Source organism: Mytilus trossulus, chromosome 1 (assembly GCF_036588685.1).
Source record: "Mytilus trossulus isolate FHL-02 chromosome 1, PNRI_Mtr1.1.1.hap1, whole genome shotgun sequence".
Classification (NCBI taxonomy): domain Eukaryota; kingdom Metazoa; phylum Mollusca; class Bivalvia; order Mytilida; family Mytilidae; genus Mytilus; species Mytilus trossulus.
The window spans coordinates 86,921,149-86,946,981 of NC_086373.1; the positions used below are offsets into that span (position 1 = coordinate 86,921,149).

A 25,833-nucleotide genomic window follows, 5' to 3' on the forward strand; every position below is an offset into this window, starting at 1 on the left:
TTTAAATTAAAAAAATGTATGAATTAATTCTAAAACAAATGTCATATTTAGCCTCTTTCTAAGATATGAAGAGCCTGGTGTGGTGTATCCAAAGTTCCGATAATCAGTGCTGTAAGGTTTGATGTATAAACACAAGTATATTCTACTTCAAAAAAATGTTTTGAAGTGAAACATTTAACATGGATGGGAGTGAGGACCAAGAATAGGTCGTGTACGTCTTTAACAGTTTAGTATATAAAAGACGTTATCTCAAGAAAAAACCACCATAACTTTAAAAATACAGAAAAGCATACATATCAAGTACGGGGAAACTTTCTGCAGTCTTTCTTTTATTTTCTTTATTATTTTTAATGCTGTTTCATAAATGGTCTTTAAAATTATTAATTACAAATGTTATTTCTAGCTAGAATGCCAACTGTGGGGCACATTTGACTGGATAAACAAGTATAATGAAATATTCGTTTATTTCATTTCTGTACATGGACAAACAAGGTTTCACAAAATTTCAGAAATTCATTTCATGATCAGTTGCCCTTATTTATTATGTGTTTTGTTGTCAGTGTCAGAAGTGGTGGTAGCCATATTTGTATGTACGTCTACAAACTTGGCACAAGCTTACCATAAAGTTGATCTTCTAGTTGTTCATAACGTATTTTATATTATGAAAATGTATAAAAGGAACATAATTTTGCTGTTGAAAATCCATTCATTACAATGTCAACATCTTATGTAAAAAAGTTGTGGTATGATGTCCAAAGGGACAACTCTCCATCCAAGTCAAAATAATAAAAGTAAACCATTATAGGTCGATGTACGGTCTTCAACAAGAAGCCTAGGCTCACACCGGAAGGCAAGCTATGAAGGGCCTAAAAATTACTAGTGTAAAACCAACGGTTTTATCTATAGAAGAAAAAAAAAACGAGAAACGAAAAACACTTATAGACCGCATCAACAAACTACAACCACTGAACATGAATGCCAATATAACTGTTCTGTAAAAAAAACCCGAGAAACGAGAAACACGTATGAACCGCATCAACAAACTACAACCACTGAACATGAATGACAATATAACTGTTCTGTAAAAAAAACCCGAGAAACAAGAAACGCGTATGAACCGCATCAACAAACTGCAACCACTGAACATGAATGACAATATAACTGTTCTGTAAAAAAAAAGCTATCTCCAAGAATACCAGTATAGTTTGCAAAAGATATGGTATTTATCTAAAATTGATATTTATGTTTGAGAAAGATCAAGTGCCGTTTTTTTTGTAGATCTGTAAGATTTCTTTCCCTCCCCTTTTGTTGGTAAACTAGGCTACTGTGGTTCAATTTTCTGATTTTTTTTCAGTTCATGAAATTTAATATCCACATAAAAACATCAAAATCAAGTTGGCAAACAATGCCACTCGGGATAAAAATATGTCAGTCTATATTCCACGAGTATTCAATTTGGTTCGATTGTGCATTCAATATCTTCCATCTTTTGTTTTGCGTCTGACCATGGAATACTTTAATATATTTGTTACAGTATATAGATACTAGTACTATTTGAAATGAAGTACTTGAAGTAAATAATGTGGTTGTCAATCATATAAAAAACACAAATCATTCATTCCGTTCTTATAAAGAACCAACAAACTAAAATCATTCAAATCATACTTTAAAATTGGCGAAAGAAGACTTATCTTAATTATTTTTAATGATTGATGATTAGAGTGCCAATGACACAACTCTTCATACAAATTACAATTTATAAAAGTAAACCATTATACGACAAGAGAATGTTTACTCATGATAAATCACAATCATTAGAATGCGATGCCTTGTCCATTAGCACTGGTGGTAAGCGGATGGTCGTACTAACTTAAAGTTACGACCATCTGAATATGGGAGACAACTCTAGGGATAAGTTTTTCTTTTCCGATTTTCGTGCAGTAAAAGGTTCATTTGAGTCAAACCGCTTGTCTCATATACACTTATTGTGAGTACGTTGTTATTGAACCCAAATTTGACACATAAAACCATTCCAATTTTCGTAGATTAGTCATTCAAAAATTCGAGCATGATGGTCGTAACTTTAAATTGTGATGGTCGTAATGTCAAATATAGTATTTTTGATGATGGTCCTAACCGACACAAGGTGGTCGTAACTTTGAAAGATGACCGTAACTCAAGTATTTAGACGAACTTTTTAAAAATTATTTTAAAAAGCATTGTGCACATTACCATGTTAAAAAACTCGTTATATAAAGTTTACTAAAAACAATATTATTAAATTTCTTACTCTGATAATTGTATGCAAAAGTTAAGTTAAAGAATTATCAAACATATATTTTTTATATATTCCGAACGACCATAATTTAAGAGTAACAGTGACAACAAATAATCTCGCATAAAGCCAAATATTATGTTAGGGTTGAGTCTTAATATATTTTTACTGTACGTTAAGGCATCAAATTGTTGAATACACGTGTATTCCCTCATTCTTGCATAATTATTTGCTTTTAGATTTTTTTTATTTAAGACTTATTATTACATGCAATCATGTCGGCAGATGAAACTATTGAACGTACAATTTTGAACAATCATCCTTAATTTTTAATCAGCTATTGCAGTTTTTATACATCATTGGCTTTCATAAATCGGCTTTTGATCGTGCATGATTAATGAAATTCACAAATGCCCTTCGGAGTCCTTGTGTTTTTAACGAGCTGTTTTTATTTTTTATGACGATCTTGCAGTATATCATTGATATTTGTTTTAAGTATTGGTACGGAATAAAAACTAAATCCATGATGTCGCAAATGAACATTGTGCTTACCTAGAAACTATGAATGTTGTTGGTATATATATAAGAGAATAGGTTTAAGTGTATGCTCAATTGCATGAAGGCTCTTTTTAAAACTTGTATTTAGTGACAGAAAGTCTTGCGTAGCTTATGGAAAGCTTTTAACGAGCGAAGGAAATATATCCAGATGCACTAAAAGTTATGCCTACATATTTACTTGTCAATTCAATTATGTATAAATACTTGTTTATAATTTCTATAAGCAAGATTTGGACTCAGGACTTTACAATGAACACAGTCCATCTGTAATAAAAGTATTAGTATTCCATGCTGAATTATTGGTTTATTCATCGCTAGTTCCAGAGTCTCGAGAGTTAGTTTTCCACCAGAGTTTCAGTATTCAGAGTTCTCAGTACCTTGGTTTTAATGGGATAAAATTTTAAACATCAATCTTAAAAATAAGTACTTAATACATCAAGTTTACTTTGAAGTCCTTTTGCCGAAGTTGAAAAAATGACAATATCATCACCATAGATATAGGAAGATGTGGTGTGAGTGCTAATGAGACAACTCTACACCCAAATAACAATTTAAAAAGTAATATATATAGTAAAGAATGAACTGGTCGTGAATTAACAACAGCTAGATCAGGGGAACTTTTAAAACAATCAGAAAGTTCATTTATGAAAATTTTGAACAAAATTGGACTCAAATTGTCACCCTGTTTTACTCCAACTTTAGTTCTAAAGAAAATTCTTTTATCCTATTCTTTAAGTATATCCAATAGTTTAAATTTTATCCCTGGGTGAATGACAACATCTAAGATAAAAAAAAAACCTGTGGTCCAGGGTTCAGGGTAATTTCAATAAGAAAGATAAAGATGAATCAAAGATGTATAGCGGATAGCATGGTACCAATAGGCGTATTAGGAATTTTCTATAACAACGGGTAATAATTATACATGAACTTCGACATTGCACCTTATAATCAGTTTGATTCCTTTCTTATGATCTTCCGACTTGAAGTATCAAATCAAATTGTAGATTTTTCTTTTAAATTCCACTTAGTAGGTATAATCAGTTTTGAAAAGTATATCTTTTCAGTAGATGCAAATTCTAAAGAAAAACATATCAGGAAACTGTTATTTCATGTAATTTCAAATTTGTAAAAAACGCCTTTTCTTTATTCGTAACTAAAAATGATCATAGCCAGAGCTGTGTTTCTTGTTTTAAAATGAATTCTCCACTTTTCAGAAATTTACATTGATAATGAATTTTACCGCATATGACTATTTGACTCTTGTTTAATTTTAATATACATTATAAAAAAAATATATTCTTAGCAACAGTGACTGGTCATTTCATTTAGTATTGTGTTTTCTTCTCGATTCGTTCCAATGTTCTTCCGTTTCGCACGTTGGTGGGGTTCGTGTTGTTTATTCTTTAGTTTTCTATGTTGTGTCATGTGTACTATTGTTTTTCTGTTTGTCTTTTTCATTTTTAGCCATGGCGTTGTCAGTTTGTTTTAGATTTACGAGTTTGACTGTCCCTTTGGTGTCTTTCGTCCCTCTTCTTTTACATGTACGCCTCTTTTCACCCTTTTAGTTTTTATCATTTGGTGAAATCAACTTCACAAATATATCATATGAAATATTCCTATAAAACATATACGTCTTAAACTTGTCTTAAGCTTATTCGGTCCTATTTCATAAAGACCATCACAAAATTAAGTTACGACCATCCTGAACATTTTTGTTGTTATCATGCTTGAAGAATTGAATGACTATTTTACGAAAATTGGAATGTTTTTATGTATCAAATTTTGTTTCAATATCAACGCTCTGACGATTAGTATGTATAAGACAAGCAGTTTGTCTGAACTTAACCTTTTACTGTACAAAAATCGGAAAAGAAAAATTTATCCCTATAGTTGTCTGCCATTTTCGGATGGTCGTAACTTTAAGTTACGACCATCCGCCTACCACCAGTGATTAGGAGCAATTGTAATGGTCAAAATATTACCATAACTGGGAAATAAAATCTAAAATAATCGGAACATTTTCTATGATAAAAAAAACCAGCAAAATAAATTAAAACAAACCAATAATAAATATTTTAAGGAGGCTTATTGCTATCGTCGTGAATTCGAGGTGAGATAGAAAAGTCATCAATTTAGTATATAATATTGGAATGTGATCCGACTAAATTATAAAAAGTATTTTTTCTTAATTAATTCATATTTTGGTAAGTGTCCAACTTTATGTATTCTTTAGAAGAACTGTATTTTTTTCATAGGATTTTTTCACAGATTTGATCTGAATTTTATTGACCATGCAGACAGGATAATTATATTATATCATGGTCATTTGTATCGATATACCGAATGATTACAATCCCTGTTGTCCTTGACATTACTAATTTTAATGTACTTTAAATGTGGTAGTTATAAACATTTCCTCCTTAACTTCATCCCCTTCCTCTAGTGTAGCTCTTCCTTGATGGTGTTTTTGATAAGTCAATGAGAGCAGTCATTTTTAATGAATAATATGTATGTAAGTGTACACGATTAATATTATGTTTACATGTTCACGACCAGGTATGATTAACCCCATGCCGCAAAGATTTGTTATGAAAAAAATGAAATTGAAAGTACTTACTACAACTTTTATAAAAATTAAAAAGTAAACTTTAAAATTCGATTTTAAATTCTAATATGACGTGCTTCTTTCGCTTTGTGAAAAAAACATGCTATAAATCCAATTTAATTCGTTTGCACATGCATATATGGACTACTGCAGAATAATGAATTTTATCAAATTGGCATGCATTAAATATATTTTATTGACTAAAAACACTTCCAAACTCTTAAATGATACACAAATGTTATAAGATAAAATTCTAAATATAATTAGAGATAAGACTGCGACCCCCATAACATTATTTTCATTCTTTTCATTCCATACTTATGATCTTTCGACTTAAAGTATCAAATTAATTTGTAGATTTTTCTTTTAAATTTAACCAAGAAGGAACATAACAAAGTATAAAAAGTTTATCTCATGAATAGATGCAAAATCGAAAGAAAACAAATCAGGTTACTGTTATTTCATGTGATGTCAGTGCTGTGTTTCTTGTTTTTAAATGATTTCACCACTTTTAAGAAAGGAGTAGGTCCGGTAAGGACCAATTTTGGCTTCAAATTTCAGGTTCATCTGACGAAAGATTTTGACCACTCTTTAAACACTTAAGTGTCTATTTTATTTGAATCAATTAGTTTTTGTGAAAGATTTTAACTGATTTAGTCATTTAAAACGATCCAATTCAAGCTCAAATATAAAAAATCTACCAAATATGCCGAAAAATGTCGCTTTTCAGATGTTTTTGTCAATATTCATCCTCAACCTTTATATATGTTATAAATTATCATAAAATACACTTTATATTTAAATATTAAGGATGAACACGAATGCGACCACTTTCGTTTTACAAGAAAACCGTCTAAAATTTGACTAAAATGCTAGCATTGTGAAAATTTTAGTAGTTTAGCATAAATTGATGGTGTTAGTACCCGATATTTATGCGTTGTATTGTAAAAAACAGCCCATATTTATGTAGCAGAAGCATTCTACTGTCCAATAATAAACTAAAATTTTACATTTAAACAATTTTGTAAAACTGCTATATTTTGGGGTCAAAAAAGGGTCTTACTGGACCTACTCCTTTGTATTGAATTAAACCGTTATAACTATTTGCCTCTTGGTTAATTTTATACATTATATTTTAAGTAACAGTGACTGGTCATTTTGTAATGTTTTGTTTTTTTCGATTCGTTCCAATTTTCTTTCGTTTCGCACTATAAGATACCCCTCTCTTCGCCCCTTTTAGTTTTTCATTTGGTGAGATCAACTTCTTAAATATACCATAGAATATATTCATATAATGTAAGACACGTATAAAACTCCTGACTTGTCTTATTCGGTCCTATTTAATAAAGAGTAACGACCATCCCGAACATTTTTGTTGTTTTAGTTACGACCATCATGCTCGAATTATTGAATGAATGACTATTTTACGAAAATTGGAATATTTTTATGTATCAAATTTTGTTTCAATATCAACGCACTGACGATTAGTATGGAAGAGACAAGCGGTGTGACTCAAATTAATCTATACTGCACGAAAATCGGAAACATCTGTTTACCACCAGTGCTTAGCTGGCCATATTTGAAAAATGCTTCCGTATTAGATGAACATGTTTATTATTGATAAAAAAAAAAATTAAAAAAATACAACTGAAAAATTAAATCTGGAAAACCGCGTTAACTAATCCGACCAAATAATTGATAATTGTTCTATTGGTGGATACGAATTTAGTAGTAACTGTCCTTCATCTCAACTTTATTTGAAAAGAACTAATTTAAATATACATGTATATTCAATTAAAATTATTCAACAAAATGTCAGTTTAAAGTTCGGCTACTGAACACTATATTTGAAACTCATAGGATTCGAATTATAATTAATGATAACGGCAGGAGACGAATATAGTCCCTAATGTGTATAGTGTATTACTTTTCAATTTTTTGTATACCCCTTCCAAATTTATTTCTTTATATGTTTTATGCCTCAAGTAGCAAGAACGGGGATAAAATTACACTGTACAAAAAATTGATTCATTTATTATAATGTAAAGTAGTGATTTGGTCCAGTTGAAAAAGGTAAGAAAAAATATTTTTGATGACCTAACTGACCGATTTTTTTTTTATATTTAGCACTGTAGATGAAAAAAAAATTATGCTGTCACCTGCTTGATTTTTTTTTTGCACTGCTGAATTTGAGAATGGTGAAAGGAACAACAGTTGAGACATTGAAATAGCAGATTATAAACATTTGTCCAGTCTACTGTACAGATTAAGCTAAGATTTCTATTTACACCTTATCACTTTTTGTATGTTCCTGTAATAGTGTTTGATCCAGAAATATTTAAAAGCATACCAAATCTCCCGCATATGTGTAACTAAGACCATACTCAAAACTGCAACTATAATAAACATGAAATGGTAATTTTATAATAGGAATATATATGGTATCATAAGCAGTCTTTTAAAGTAGCCCTGATTGTGTATGACACAGACTTGTATACCGGTAGTGCTTCCGTTTGTATCATTCTTTATACCTCTTTTCAATTGAATGTCAATTATGATAGTTGGAAACAGTGGATGTTTATAACTTGGAGCTACTCACTCTTTGCCATTACATATGGCAATAGTGGCCACTTCAATTCCAATATTAAAATTTAAGGACTGTTGTACCTATATGACGGACTCAGAGAATATAATATTAATGTAGGGAGTGGGCTAAAAAAATAACAACATAGACAACAGCTAATGCCAGAATATAGACAAAGCCATGCACTTTACATTTTGCTTCAATTAGAAAATTAAAATGAATTTTATGTTAATTTTATGGTTTGGTGAAAAAAAATGTATTTCTGTTCCAAATTATAGGAAAAATCTTTTTGCTTTCCTTATCGGAGGAAGATTCTGAAAAAAAATATTATGAACACAATAAAAATAGCAGCCCCCCCCCCCCCCCCCCCCAACCCCCAACCCCCCAGATAAGAAAATGGTTGTTGCCTTACTTGTCATGACAACTGTTTAAATGCACACCCTTCTTCAATAAACTGTAATAAAAATGGTTAAAATTCTCTAATGCTTATCATCTATAATAGTCTTAATAGTCTTGATAAAAACTTCTAAGATTCACCATATGTGACACAAGCACTATTCTCCTTCAAATCATCAATTATTGTTATTTATCTAGGAGATGAAAATAAGGAAAATGGCATGATTGTCAATGAGAGAAATAGTCATTGACACTAAAAGGATAAAGATAGAGATATGAAGATATACCCCCTAATTGATATATATTATGTATAAATAATTTGCCCTGACAATAACTTTCCTGTAGTAAAATGTATTTCTTTATCAGAGTGATATAACTATGCTACATGATCTAGATAAAAGATAAAGGGGAGACATATTATATGTTACAATTTCACACAGTTCAGTTTGTATACACATGCAAAAGTGTTTATATTTAAATTAAAAAAAAAAGGATTCTACATTTTCTTCGTAATTTTCTTAACTGTGAGAATAGGAAATCTTAAAGAAGTGGCAATGATATTTACTTCCTTTTAAAAATATTGACGACATATCAGTCAAAGGAAATAGCCATTACACATAATTTGAAGAGCCTGAGCCGGACGTTGTTACAATGTTAGATGTAAATATTCGTCAACGTTCTTTAAATGTTAATTTCTGTCACCTTAATTCAAAATCCTAATGCATCACTGGTTCTTTTGCACTCTTGGATTGAGATTCGTTAGATAAGGATATACCATAAAGCTGTTTCTCCACAGGTGAGTCTGTATTTTAAAGAAATATGTAAAGCCTGTATGTTTAGCTTAGTATAATTGGTATGCATTTCTGAATTCACACATTATGCACAAGCAGATATTAAACTATATCTCCTGCACTGATTGAAAACTGATTATGATTGCATCAATACAAATATCATGGGCAATAAGCTAATTTACTTTTTTGGGCAATACAGGTTTCAATGTTTTCAAATTGTTTTCTTAAAAATTTTGTGGTTTCTTATCATGAAATTTCTTATTATTAACATGTGCAAACTAGAGATTAGAAGAAACACGTTTTTTTTTAGAGAATTAATTCATCATTCGCAACAAACTGTGATGCCCTTGACTAAAGCCGATTTGTGTTTTCAGTATGTTATGGTAGTAAAGTTATTGCAATCAGAATATAAAAAAGTGCTATCGCATCAACAACATACATAAATATAGATCTAGTAAAAAAAGAGATTGTTTTTTTCTTTTTATATATATCAATTGTGACCGTAGTTTCCAATTTTTATTTAAATAAATACGAAGTTATAACACCGAAGTTTTTGAACATATTTGAATATTATAAAGTGATACAATGTTTTACATATAATAAGAACCAACAAATTAAGGCAGAAATCTTAGAGGCAAATGTCTTTAGACTGGACATGTAATTTATATTCTTTTATTTTCTTTAAGTTTTATTTTTTTCATAATTTATTTTTATTCATCAATTTATTTATTTATTAGTTATCCTTTCTTCAAATTTTTGCTATTTTACTTTTTATTCATATTACTAGGTTTCTTATAAATCGGTCACCAAATTTATAATACTTTAAGTAACCTTTTTGTTAAAATAAATTATTTAATAAATTAATACCCAAACGGCACAAGTTAGGGCCGACTGTGTGAGGAATTTATAGTCAGTCAAGGTAGTTGAAAACCCCAATAAAACCCCCCTTTTTTTCTGTTTTTCCTTCTTTATATTTATAATATCAATTTGTTACATTCTTTAAGAAATCTTGATATTTTGAAGCAGAGTAGCGAACATCCATAGCCATGTCGTTCTAAAAACAACAAATACCACTGAATCATAAACACTGACGATAGTCTTAATTGTATAAGAGATTGCATATTTCAAATGTTTTCGTTATATTAAAGAGATTATGAAGGTATTCTAAATGTAACAAGGAAGTTGTGGAGACATTTAAAAGTTAATCCCACAGTTTATCAGTAGTAATAGTCCAGTTTGATTTCTGAATCTTATACAAATGTGAATGAAATATAAATATTTTTGTTGTTGTTAAAACCTGATTAGAACGGTCATTTAAAGTGAATGAGGTTTTTATTTTTAACGTATCTGTATACGTTGTTAAAATGCGGATTAAGGATGTTACTTTAAGGAAGTTAAATGAAATACGTTCCGATCAATATAACATTATGATGTTACACTTTTGAAAATGGACATTAGTAGGTAAATGTCATATGGAGAATCAAATCTAAAGTAAATTAATTTATCATTTGTCAATTATGAACCCGTTTGTTTTGTTATTCTAAAAAAAATAATAAAACATGACCACATTTAGACTTACAACATTTGCTTTTAAATTTTAAAAACTAACAGTTTGGAAAAGTCTCAACAAAAAATCCTTTGAAAATCTTATGCTAAACGTTAAAAGTGAGTTTTTTAAATAGAAGTATACTTAAGATATGTTTTCTATAATATCGACCAAACAAATATTGGGCTAAATATATTTCCACAAGATATCTTGTGGTTTTAAACTCTGTTGTTGAGGCTGTTGCTGATATTTTTACATAAATGCAATTGTGTCAATTATGTCAATTTGAAGTAGTTTTGACAGGTTTTTTGGCAGTTGGAAGTTGAAAAACCTAAATTGAATATTTACAACACGAATTTATCATATTATTGGATGATGTTTGAGGATCTGAACAATGTTGTTATGTAGATTTATGATATTATGTAAATGTTGCCTATTTTATGTTTTCCTTTTCTTCGAATATTTGTTATCATGATTCATGAATTGAAATACAGTATAGTTGTAAATAAAATCTTTTGTAAATTTTAACGTGTTTTACAAAAGAAACGGGCCACTTTAGTGAATAGCTAAAACATATAATATTTGTGCAAGCTGCTCTTAGCATAACTTTGAATCTTGTACACACAGGTTGAAATTTTTTTATACACACACGATTTTACGTGGTGTGCTTAATTATTTATTATACATTTCATCTTTGCGCGAAAGGGTCTCCATTCGAAGTCTGAACGAACTTTTGAATACTAGTAACAGATTTTCGGAATTAATCAAACAGTACCAATTAGATGTGAGAAAATACTGAAAAAGAACTTGAAAATATTTTATTCTAGATAAAATGTCTTGTATAAGAACAACAACAGTAAAAACAGCATTCTGGCATTCTGTCGACTCATTCAATATGTAATGTCATTTAAAAGCTTCACTTTGCTTGAGTATTTTTGATGTAACAAATTTCTTTCAAATACACTGAAAATAATAGTGAAAAATACGAGATTTGGTTCATGTATTTAATGTATGAAATGGATTGCTTTTGTTTTATTTTCTCCATTTTTTGCAAGGTTATGTGTTCGAATACAAATCTGTTTTATTTATAATCATGTATTCCCCAGGTTAGAAAAGGCTAAAACTTGCTTTTTAAAAAAACATAGCAGCTTTTCTTAAAGAAAAGAAAAAGTAATATGTCTTCGCCTTTTTATTCACCTTTAAGTTTTTTTGTATACGTGCAGATTCCAAAACATTCATTCAGTACACTGTATGTATACAAAATTAAATTCTTTTTCAAATAATCATCAACAACCAATTGGCTAAGGAATAAGATTAAAATCTTGAGTAAAAAAATGTTAACAAGGCACGGGGATTTGAAACTGAATATCTCAGAGTCCTATTTGTCCAAAATTGACCATAGCATGTAAAAAACACCAATAACTATTTAAGATATTGGGCAATGGACATTATGTAAATATAATTGGTTATTGTACATTGTTGAGGCCATACGGTGACCTATATTCGTTAATTTCTATGTCATTCAGTCTCTTGTGGAGAGTTTTCTCATTGGCAATCATACCACATCTTCTTTTATATATATATAAAGATACCTGGTGATGATGCTTTTCAAATTTGATCAAAATAGGTTTATGATTTATGAGATGCATATAGTCGTTTATTAAAAGCACCGACATGAAAAAAAAAGTTCAAAAACGAAAACTAAGGACTGATTTATGTACAAAACAATGATCGGAAAACAAAAATATGACATACGAACAACTAACCACAACCACCGACTTGGAACATGCTAACATTAAGTGACGGGGTTTCCAAATATTTGCGAGTGACCACCCCCTCATGATACCTATAGTTTAGAAAATTAGGTGGCGCAAAAGAAGTATTGGCGCAATTAAGTTGTGGCGCAAATGAGTTACTTTTTGGCGCAAAAAGATATCGCACTTTTTGTTTTACATTTAAAAGAATTTATCAGATACAAGAACCAGGCTGAAGCTAGTCCACAATAACTGAAAAAGAACTTGAAAATATTTTATTCTAGAAAAAATGTCTTGTATAAGAACAACAACAGTAAAAACAACATTCTGGCATTCTGTCGACTCATTCAATATATAATGTCATTTAAAAGCTTCACTGTGCTTGAGTATTTGTGATGTAACAAATTTCTTTCAAATAGACTGAAAATAATAGTGAAAAATACGAGATTTGGTTCATGTATTTAATGTATGAAATGGATTGCTTTTGTTTTATTTTCTCCATTTTTTGCAAGGTTATGTGTTCGAATACAAATCTGTTTTATTTATAATCATGTATTCCCCAGGTTAGAAAAGGCTAAAACTAGCTTTTTAAAAACCATAGCAGCTTTTCTTAAAGAAAAGAAAAAGTAATATGTCTTCGCCTTTTTATTCACCTTTAAGTTTTTTTGTATACGTGCAGATTCCAAAACATTCATTCAGTACACTTTATGTATACAAAATTAAATTCTTTTTTTTCAAATAATCATCAACAACCAATTAGCTAAGGAATAAGATTAAAATCTTGAGTCAAAAATGTTAACAAGGCACGGGGATTTGAAACTGAATATCTCAGAGTCCTCTTTGTCCAACATTGACCATAGCATGTAAAAAACACCAATAACTATTTAAGATATTGGGAAATAGACATTATGTAAATATAATTGGTTATTGTACATTGTTGAGGCCATACGGTGACCTATATTCGTTAATTTCTATGTCATTCAGTCTCTTGTGGAGAGTTTTCTCATTGGCAATCATACCACATCTTCTTTTATATATATATAAAGATACCTGGTGATGATGCTTTTCAAATTTGATCAAAATAGGTTTATGATTTATGAGATGCATATAGTCGTTTATTAAAAGCACCGACATGAAAAAAAAAGTTCAAAAACGAAAACTAAGGACTGATTTATGTACAAAACAATGATCGGAAAACAAAAATATGACATACGAACAACTAACCACAACCACCGACTTGGAACATGCTAACATTAAGTGACGGGGTTTCCAAATATTTGCGAGTGACCACCCCCTCATGATACCTATAGTTTAGAAAATTAGGTGGCGCAAAAGAAGTATTGGCGCAATTAAGTTGTGGCGCAAATGAGTTACTTTTTGGCGCAAAAAGATATCGCACTTTTTGTTTTACATTTAAAAGAATTTATCAGATACAAGAACCAGGCTGAAGCTAGTCCACAATAACTGAAAAAGAACTTGAAAATATTTTATTCTAGAAAAAATGTCTTGTATAAGAACAACAACAGTAAAAACAACATTCTGGCATTCTGTCGACTCATTCAATATATAATGTCATTTAAAAGCTTCACTGTGCTTGAGTATTTGTGATGTAACAAATTTCTTTCAAATAGACTGAAAATAATAGTGAAAAATACGAGATTTGGTTCATGTATTTAATGTATGAAATGGATTGCTTTTGTTTTATTTTCTCCATTTTTTGCAAGGTTATGTGTTCGAATACAAATCTGTTTTATTTATAATCATGTATTCCCCAGGTTAGAAAAGGCTAAAACTAGCTTTTTAAAAACCATAGCAGCTTTTCTTAAAGAAAAGAAAAAGTAATATGTCTTCGCCTTTTTATTCACCTTTAAGTTTTTTTGTATACGTGCAGATTCCAAAACATTCATTCAGTACACTTTATGTATACAAAATTAAATTCTTTTTTTTCAAATAATCATCAACAACCAATTAGCTAAGGAATAAGATTAAAATCTTGAGTCAAAAATGTTAACAAGGCACGGGGATTTGAAACTGAATATCTCAGAGTCCTCTTTGTCCAACATTGACCATAGCATGTAAAAAACACCAATAACTATTTAAGATATTGGGAAATAGACATTATGTAAATATAATTGGTTATTGTACATTGTTGAGGCCATACGGTGACCTATATTCGTTAATTTCTATGTCATTCAGTCTCTTGTGGAGAGTTTTCTCATTGGCAATCATACCACATTTCTTTTATATATATAAAGATTCCTGGTGATGATGCTTTTCAAATTTGATCAAAATAGGTTTATGATTTATGAGATGCATATAGTCGTTTATTAAAAGCACCGACATGAAAAAAAAAGTTCAAAAACGAAAACTAAGGACTGATTTATGTACAAAACAATGATCGGAAAACAAAAATATGACATACGAACAACTAACCACAACCACCGACTTGGAACATGCTAACATTAAGTGACGGGGTTTCCAAATATTTGCGAGTGACCATGGCCACCCCCTCATGATACCTATAGTTTAGAAAATTAGGTGGCGCAAAAGAAGTATTGGCGCAATTAAGTTGTGGCGCAAATGAGTTACTTTTTGGCGCAAAAAGATATCGCACTTTTTGTTTTACATTTAAAAGAATTTATCAGATACAAGAACCAGGCTGAAGCTAGTCCACAATAACTAGCGAACAATAAGCAAACGAAAATAAGGCGATATATCTAAACTCAGAAATTTTAATAAGACAACAACAGCCGATTTAAAAAATATATTTAAAAGGCAGATATTCCGTCTAGGAATTGCAATGTTCATCTCTATCACGATATGAGATTAACCACTTTAACATCTGTTCATAAAACAAGCCACATCCCTATTCAGGGTAAAGTTCAGTTCCACAGTCTATCTGCACATGTCAACGAATAAGTTGTAGGTGTTAGACCACCAATTCACCAAGAATTTGCAAAATTAGTCCTTTCCTGAAATGGTGAACATTTGTTGTCTTTGTTTCATTGAGATAAAAAAAACCAAAGAAATTATACTTTTTCGAAACATTCGAAAAAATTGGGGGGAAACAAAGGGGGGGGGTTGAGATATTCCATGTCTTCTAGAGAAACATAATGAGGGTATCACGGGGTATGGCTACATTAATCTTGTAGAGAAGAGACAGGCGCATAGTTTTTGCAAGTTTTTGATTGAAGCTATGTTCAAAAATCTGAAAACAGCGATTGTAGAGGAGAGACATGCACTTATGATGCGCAAGATTTCGAGTATCGCTAAAACGTTAAAAAATCTGAAATTATATCACGAAATTTGAAAAGAAATGGTGAAAAACAAGGGGGCTGGACATTTCCATGGCTTCTAGATTAATATAAAAGGGTGTGTGTGTTTGGTTGGGGGGAGGGGGGATCCACGGGGTATTGCGATATAAATCGTGGAATAGGCCAACCTCTCTTTTTTCCTAAATTTTTGTCAAATGTCGAGCCCTAGTTTCAGATTGTTGAACATGGCACAACTCGAACTCTGGTGAAAACGATGCGCCTGTTTCTCCCCTATAAGATCGATATAGCCAAAAAAATCAAGGATAAGTAAAGTTTGATTCAGAAAGGTCTGATATATGTTTTGTTTATATCGCCAAAAGTTTAATTTCTTTGCTTGTTAGTTCAATAAAACAATGACAAAAAAAAAGGGTTTTTAGGAAAGGACTACTTTTACGTTCTATAATGAAGTAGGTGCATTTGTGGTCCTACAACTTATCCGTTGCCATAAGATGTGATAAATCCTATTTCACAATCAACATGTAAATTGCAATTTCTACACGGAATTTCTGCTTTTTAAATATTTTTTTAATCGGCAGTTGCTGTCTTGGTAATATTTATTTTTTTCTTTCGGTTTTTAAATATTGCACCCTATTGTTCGCTGTATTAGTGTTCGCTAGATTCAGGCGGGTGATTCAAGGTGCTAGTTTAACGGATCTTCTCTGTATTCAAATCATAATTATATTGAATTTGAAAGCATCCGAAATAATTATACTTCATTAAAAATTTGTTTCCATCCGGTTCATCAGGATGTTGTTATGTTAATCATCATCACCTTGATATTAAAGTCCCTGTTAATTCCTTGTTAGGATCGGATCGGTCAGATAAGGAAGGATGTAACATTAAGGTGATGTTTAACAGGTAAGCATGTGTGGTTAAGAAATGTACAAAGACTGTATGTTAAAATTGATATAGTTGGAATAATTTTCCAATTCACACAAAAGTAGTTTTTAGCAACGGGCCACCTCTATCAGTGGAATAAGGAAAGCAACACGCACAATTATAAGCAGTAGAAAAAAATGTACGGAAAGCAATAAGAATTATTTTTTTGGTGGTTATACCGGTGGTTCGCAGTTAAATAGGTCAAGCTAGACACGTGACAATTCGACCTGAATATAAAAGTAGATTGAATACAACAACGAGGTCGGTCACGGAAATATTGTTGAAACATATGATATTGTATAAAAGTCAAAGTTAGTAAATATTCATGATTAAAAAAAAAATAGTGTTAGGTTCGGCTGTTTTTTGTCATAACATAATGACAAAACCTATATTCTTATAGTTACGGTGCAATTTTATTTATAGTAAACAACGGACATATTACATTAAACAAACCTCACCCAAAACCTTTTTTTTCCCTTTAAATTACAAACACTGAAGTATTATATCTTAAATATTTGTATAAGGGATTGCATTTTATAAATTACCAGCATTTTATCAAGTAGCGAAAATCCAAACAAATGAAATAAACAGTATAAGTTTTAAATGTACACATTACGAGGAAGCTTAGCATTCTAGACATATAAGTTATCCCCACAGTTTATCAGTTGTAGTCCATTTGAAGAAATAACACATGAACTAGTTAAAGGTCACCGCAAGGCTTTCATTAACGAGTATAGTTTTACTGTTGTTTTTTTTTCAGCAATAATAGGCCCGAAATGATATGAGATACACTATTTTAACAAGAAAACTAGCAGCCTGATTTATGTACAATATAATGAACGAAAACCAAATAGGATATACCGAAACAAACGAAAACCACTGATTTACAGGCTCCTAACTTAAGAAAGACACATACATAATGTGGCAGGCTAAAACTTCTTTGTGAGCGCCAACCCTTATACATTCCCGCAACAACAAAAAAACGCCAAGTACATATCTGAGTGTAACTGCAGTTACTGACAGCTAGTTCACATCCAATAATAATTTATAAAAAGTCATGCATCTAAGAACAAAGTCTTGTCTTTTTGATGATGCGGTGTAAAATGTGAATTAAAATGACAAATCAATACTCGTCATCTCAATTTTGCACAAGAGATAACATTTTCTTCATAAAGAAACTTAAGAAGTTCAATTTCAAATATCTATTAAACATTTCCGAACGAGTGAAGTTATAAAAGAGGGACGAAAGATACCAAAGGGTCAGTCAAACTCATAAATCTAAAACAAACTGACAACGCCAAGGCTAAAAATAAAAAAGACAAACAGAAAAACAATAGTACACATGACACAACATAGAAAACTAAAGAATAAACAACACGAACCCCACCAAAAACTAGGGGTGATCTCAGGTGCTCCGGAAGGGTAAGCAGATCCTGCTCCACATGTGGCACCTGTCGTGTTGCTTATGTGATTACAAATCCGGTAAGTAGTCGAATTCGGTAGGTCACATTCATGAAAGAGAAGGGGATTGTAGTTACGACGTAAGGAACATATCCGATATCATTTGTGAAACAGTTATTCCATAACGGTCAACCAACTCGTGATGGCGTCCGTAAAATTTACGAAGGGATGATTTCAACTTCACCATTTGGAACTCTTGATTTAATAGCTTCCTTGTGAGCAGTAGACCTCTATCAAGAAAGTCAAGATAGGAAATGCAAGCACGGGAATATGAACATAATTTATACATGTAAAACAACGGCACGCGATAAAAAAAAAATGCACCAAAATTGGGTGTGTTAACATTTTCCAAAAGTGATCTGTCTTAAATTGTTTTATTAAATCATCTTAATATGTACAGCATGTTCAGTGTGGTTACATACTATTTCATTATCTAATATACTTCAAGATCGACTTTGTTAGTATTGTATGCTTGTACTTCTTGACATTTTGTAAACCATCATATTATGTGGTGTACAAGTGTGCTTTATTGATTAATATTACGAGACCAATCCATGGTAGGATCCTTGTCAATTTGTAATCGTTATGATTTACAAGGTATATGCAATCCTTGCTTGTATTTTGTTCCCAGTTAATTTAATGTCAAATAAAAACAAAGTAAAATTAAAAACCAATTGTTCAAAGAACCATTGATGGTCTTTCCACCAGTAAGGATTTTTATATGAAAATAATAAAATTTGGTTTCAAATGTCAGTTGTAGGGTCAAATGACATCTTGTTGAACGCTTATTCCAAAAATATATTGTTTCTATGGAAAAAAATATAGATAAGGAAGATAATTGTTTTCTTCCGGTTCAAATGATGTCATTTCCGGTATAGTTTGATAGTTTAATTGACACTGATTCCAAAAATATATGGTTCTACATACTTTAACATTAATTTAGAACAAAAAATAGCTACTTCCGGTTAACCAAAGGTCACTTCCGGTTGGCTTTTACAAGTTCACATTGCTTGCAACCTATTGCAAAAAGTCCCATGTCTTTATCATTTATACATATGAGATAAAGGCAAAGGTCAAAATCTAGAACGTGAATTTTGTCTATGACCTTGAGCTCAATTTCAAGGTCAACAACCAAGGACCTAAAATCAAAAGACCCCAGGCCTCTACTTTATATTGTTAATGAGTTATATTACCATACAACTAATATAAGATATAAAAGGGGGAAAAAGTTGCGTCAAATGTTTACGTACCCTTTTAACTAAAATTTACGTGTTACGCCATGTCGCAACACACATCTTGTGAAAATATTTTGTCTATATCTTATATGATTTCTGATCTTTTTTAATTTTTTTTTACAGGAACAGTAAACATGTACTTCAAATGTATCATTATAGTACACATTGTATGGTTAGGCTTTAGTGCAGCTTTTCGTAAGTACTGTTTAACTGCAATATGTTGTAGACGCTATGTATAGTCATGGCGGTACAATGAATTCGCGCCGAGTCTTCAAGTAGTCAGACCACTGTATTACTAGCATTTCAGCACTAAAGTTTTGTGTTCAAATCCTGCATGTGGCAGGTGTACTCTCAAATCTTAATTGACTATGACTTTTCATACTGAAGGTCGATGGTTTTCTTCAGGCACCTCAACAGCACCCTTTATAAAAAAAACCACCACCCCTCCACTCCGAATAAGCACAATAGTGCTGAAAAGGGCATTGAACAACAATCAACCAATCAATCAATCAACATGGTTCAATCATACATAAACCTTGATGGAATTTCAGTGTCTGATATTGCAAACATTATACTTAATATTTAATTCCAAATAGCTTACTTAATTTTCTTTTTTCAACGAACTTTTCCAAAAGACGCTGATCATAAATTGTAAAAAAAAACCCTCATTCTGGCTTATCCTTTACCTAATCAAAATCAAACTGTATATTTTGTTATTTGAAAAAAGTAGATGCCTGAGGTCTAATATGTTCGCAACTGCATGGTGAACACTTTTTTATACAGATGCTGAGATAGATTTTTTATGTCTTTTTATAAAACTGAAACTGTTGCAATGGCTATGCTTATCAGGGTATTAATGCTTAGACTTGAATTTAAACCAAACACCCCCTTGTTTTAACTACGGTACATGTATAGTACTGCCTTTTTTCTTGCTGATTTATTATGTGTACCTCTTTTACTTTTGATTAACTTAATATTTATCTGTGAAAGCTGAGTTGTCTTATACATTTTTCATTTTGAATATCGTTCTTGAAAAAAACATTTCTTTTGATGTCTTACATTTTATAAATCTGCCGCACAAACTGTGATCCATTGTTATCAGTCTTTCGAAATAGTATTCATATATTATTGCTAAAATTGAAATATTTATGGCACCCTCAACGGAGTTGGGGTGACATATTGTTATTGTTCGTTTTTATGGCACCCTCAACGGAGTTGGGGTGACATATTGTTATTGTTCGTTTCTTTTTTTCTTATTATGGCACCCTCAACGGAGTTGGGGTGTCGTATTGTTATTCTACGTTTCTTTTTATTTTTTTTATTTTTATTTTTCTTCCACACTTTTTTGTCCACTCTGGATCTCAGAATTGGAAGAACCCAAGTTGATGGAACTATACCATAATGTTAACCACCATGTGCAGATTTGCAATTGAGGGTTGGCACTTCCAAGATGGCTGCCGTTTCCATGGAAACAGCAAAAATCCGAAAATATTCAAAGTATTCCAAACTGGATGAAACTTCACAGAATTAGTAACTGGCATTATCATTCTTGCATTTTGAAGTTGGAATTTTCAAAATGGCCGCCGTTACCATGGAAACAGCAAAAATGTGCAAAATTTCAAAATGCTCCAAACTTAATGAAACTTTACAAAAATGATGATTTGCATCTGTAGATGCACTCTTTGATTTTGGAATTTTCTAAATGGCTGCCGCTCACCTGGCAATTGGGGAAGGGTGCCATCCGCTATTGCTTGCAATGGCAAATCTAGTTATTATATTTATTCTATCACACTTTTTTGTCCATGCTATTTCTCTGAATTGGCTTGAACAATGTTAATGGAACTATACCATAATGTAGACCACAACATTGTTTAGTGCAGTGGGGTATGGCACCATCAAGATGGCTACCGTTGCCATGGAAACGAAACAAATGTGAAAAAAATCCAGTTTTTTGTTTTGGTGAACTATTTGGATACTATTTAACTCAGAATCATTATATTTTAATACAATGTAGGTGCCCACTATATACAGGTGTTGGATGATTTTGGCACTCATTGGAACTACTATGTTGCCATGGAAACTACTAAAAAAAATTCAAAAAACTCAAAATGTTCCAAACTTCAGGAAACTTCACAGTAACGATGAGCAACATTGGAAGATGTGGAATTTGGCGTTGGAATTTCCAAAATATCTGTTGTTACCATGGAAACAATGCAAAAAGGTTAAAACTTTGAATTTTCACAGAACATTCTAGAACATCAATGTTTAATTTATTCTAGAGACATTAAATGGTATATGATTGTGGAGGGAAAAAATTGCAGCGGAGGTTTGACTTTGGAATATTCAAAATGGCCGCCGTTACCATGGAAACAGCAAACAAATAACAAATGTTGCTCAGCTAATGTAGACTTGACTTTTGAGTTTGGAATTTCCAAAATGGCTGCCGTAACCATGGCTACTGCTCACCTGGCAATAGGGGAAGGGTGCCATCCGCTATTGCTTGCAATCGCAAATCTAGTCATACTTGTTTTTGTGCTTTATTACACATGTTTATTATCTGAATTTGCAAATTACTTGTCTAAAATAAAAAAAATCAATGTTCATAACTTAACAAAGTTGTCTCATGCCAATAAAATATCTATATATTTTGCCCGGGCGCTTTATTCCCCGGGCGCAATTTAGAAGGACCCTTTTTTAAAAGGGGGAATAGGGATGTGTGATAAAATTGTATATCCTGCATTTTGTCATCAAAATAAAGATCACAGCATGTTTATTTCAAATCAATTTAGCCTCCCCCCCTTTTCCCCGCTTTTCGTTTTACCCATAAATATCAAACGATATCTTATTTACAACAAAAATATTTCTTTAATATATTACTTTTTTACGAAGTTGCATTTTAAAAATAAACCCGCTGAATAATACTCATTTGATTTGGAAATCATTCCGAGATTAATTACATTTTCGAATTCGATCTTAATAAATTGCTTTTTTAGCTAATTTAGCCACTTATGGTACAGCAATTCAAAGTAGTGTTTACTCGGATTCTAAAAATAGTTATGATGCATCGAGAGTAATTGATGGAAATACAAATCAACTTTTTACTGCGAGAAGCTGTTGTCATACTGCTGTTGGTCAGTCGTCAGCATGGTGGAGACTGGACCTGGGATCTCCAGCATACATACATAGAGTTGTATTATATTATAGAAAATATCGTAAGTTTTAGTATTTTAATTCAAAATATCTGTAGCTGTCTCGATTTAGAAAAAAATGCTTGCTACACTTTCTTTGACAGATACATATACATTGTACATTTAATAGTTGTTGTAATCATTGATACACGGTGTAAATGGAAATTGCAAAAGTATATTTTTATAATTATAAAAACAAGGATTGCGTTATATGTATAGATTCTACAGCTGCATCGATTTCACAAGTAATTCGAATTCGATTCGCATTAACTAATTCGAATTGGTTTAATTCGCATTCGAAACGTTTTACGTCCTAACGTCAATTCTAATTCGAATTGCAATGCGCGTCAAATTCATTTTACTGTCCAAACGACGTTTACTTTTAATTCGTATTTTAATATTATATTATATTGGATAATTCAAACTAGCCAATTCAAAAAATTAAGAGTGTGTGAACGCGATTAGCAAATTCGACTCGCATTCGATTCGAATTCAATTCGAAATAAATGTACGTGTGTACGAGGCATTAAAACGCGAGGCTTGGCCGAGCGTTTTAAATATTCAAAATTTAACTGCCGAGAGTAGATAAAGATATATATAAATAATATATACACTTATTTAATCTAATGCATGTGTAACTGAGATTATCGCAATTAATATATTTCAGAAAATGATAGGCTCAGAGGATATTATCTATACGTATCGGACTCATTTAGTCAAGGAACTCCAAACTATGGACATCTATGCTATCACTACCCACTGAATAGTGAACTGCCAACCTCAATACAAAATAAAACTTGTGACGTTATTGGTAGATATGTAGTGTTCTATAATGAAAGGAATCGAGAGGATCAGGCTTTCGTTGAACTATGCGAAGTAGAAATCTTTGGTAAGCTTGTAGAAACCGTTTTATACGTGTGGTCGGTCAAATACGTTTAGTTGGTATACTGTGCTCTGACCGTCCCTTCGTCAACACTTCACACGATAACACAAATTGTCTTTAAACAATTTCAATGAAATATCACAGGGTTTACGATCGAAAACTACATTTCTGTAACAGTAAATTTGGTCCGGTAGTAAAATATGTTCTCTAAAAATCAAGTCCATGATCATTATTTTACTAGGAACGTAAGTCCTAGGACAAAGTTTCCTAGGAAAATAAGTCCATAAGTAGTAAAATATGGCTGGAACTTATTTTCCAAGGTAAAATTGTTCTAAGACGTTATACAAGTAATTTTTATCATTATAACAATTATTGAAAATAAAAACAGATCATATTTTTAGTTAAGACTTGAAAGTTTCATTATTTTCTTCCTTTTTAGAATAAAGGAAAGTGGCGTTATATCCTAGGAATGTTAATGACATGGACATGATTTCCGAGAAAAATAAGTCTGGACACATAGATTTTAGTAAAACATTAATACACCAACTTTATAACCGAATATTGAAACATAACATTTATATTGATCTTTTACAATAAAGGTCATGGACGATTTTACCTACAGGAAATTTATTGGCTTGGACACGATTTTCATAAGAAAATTAGTATGAGGACATCAATTTTATTGATATATTATAACACAAAGTTCTCTAAAACTTAATATTGAAACATAACATTAATATTTATCTTTTAAAGTAAAGGTCTGACATTTTACTTAGCAATGTTATTGACATGGACATGATTTCCTAGGAAAATAAGTCTGGGGACATCCATTTCATTAAATTTTTAATGCCCAAACTCTTGATCCGAACAATATTTTAAAACATAAAAATTATTTCCATGTTAATTATTTCATTAAAACATTCCTTTTAAAACACAGGACATGGACGAATTTACATATTAATGGCATGGACAAAATCTCCTGGGAAAATAAGTCTGGGAACATAAACTTTATTAAAAGAATTGATACACAACTCTTTATAACAATATCAAAATATAACAGTTTTATTTACCTTTAAAAAAAAAAGCGCATGGACAATTTTACCTAGGAATATCAATGACTTGGACATTATTTCCTAGGAAAATTAATCTGAGTCATACATTTAAAAACTAGAGACTCTAAAGAGCCTGTGTCGCTCACCTTGGTCTATGTGAATATTAAACAAAGGACGCAGATGGATTCATGACAAAATTGTGTTTTGGTGATGGTGATGTGATTGTACATCTTAATTTACTGAACATTCTAGCTGCTTACAATTATCTCCATCTATAATTAACTGGCCCAGTAGTTTCAGAGGAGAAGATTTTTGTAAAAGATTACTAAGATTTACGAAAAAATGGTTAAAACATGACTATAAAGGGCAATAACTCCTAAAGGGATCAACTGACAATTTCGGTCATGTTGACTTATTTGTAAATCTTATTTGCTGAACATTATTGCTGTTTACAGTTTATCTCTACCTATAATTATATTCAAGATAATAACCAAAAACAGCAAAATTTCCTTAAAATTACCAATTCAGGGGCAGCAACCCAACAACGGGTTGTCCAATTCTTGTGAAAATTTCAGGGCAGATAGATCTTGACCTGATGAACAATTTTACCCCATGTCAGATTTGCTCTAAATGCTTTGGTTTTTGAGTTATAAGCCAAAAACTGCATTTTACCCCTATGTTCTATTTTTAGCCGTGGCGGCCATCTTGGTTGGTTGACCGGGTCATTGGACACATTCTTTAAACTAGATACCCCAATGATGATTGTGGCCAAGTTTGGTTAAATTTGGCTCAGTTGTTTCAGAGGAGAAGATTATGTTTGTAAAAGATTACTAAGATTTACGAAAAATGGTTAAAAGTTTGTAAAAGTTAACGACGACGGACGACGACGACGGACAACGACGACGGACGACGACGGACGCCGGACGCAAAGTGATGGGAAAATCTTACCTGGCCCTTCGGGCCAGTGAGCTAAAAATATAGATACAAAACTCATAAGTTTCCATTGTTTAAACGTAAATTATTTGATTCATTAATATTTTTCCTATTAAGAATACATGGACGTTTTTACTTAGCAATATTACATGACATGGACTAGAATTCCTAGGAAATTTAATCTGAGGAAATACATTACTATCATCGAACAAAAAATACTAGTAAATTTTGTAACCATGGACTTTTTCTACTAGTCATATGTGTCTTCCCAGACATATATTACCAGGACAAATTTATCTCTTACATTTCTACATAAACAATAATAAATATTCGGATTAATAAACAAACCTCTCTTTCTATTTGAAAAATTTCTGCTCTG

General features: G+C 31.4%; 1 protein-coding gene across 1 annotated transcript in view; it reads left to right on the plus strand.

Annotated features, from left to right (window-relative positions):
• The first annotated feature begins 8,948 nt into the window (after positions 1-8,948).
• Positions 8,949-25,833, plus strand: part of LOC134701585 (uncharacterized) — a 170,277-nt gene continuing 153,392 nt past the window's right edge. Inside the window, exons 1-4 of the mRNA XM_063562752.1 lie at positions 8,949-9,214; positions 19,522-19,593; positions 22,392-22,610; positions 23,254-23,475. Of these exons, the coding sequence (XP_063418822.1) occupies positions 19,533-19,593; positions 22,392-22,610; positions 23,254-23,475 (502 nt within the window). The 5' untranslated portion in view covers positions 8,949-9,214; positions 19,522-19,532. The remainder of the gene's footprint in view (positions 9,215-19,521; positions 19,594-22,391; positions 22,611-23,253; positions 23,476-25,833) is intronic.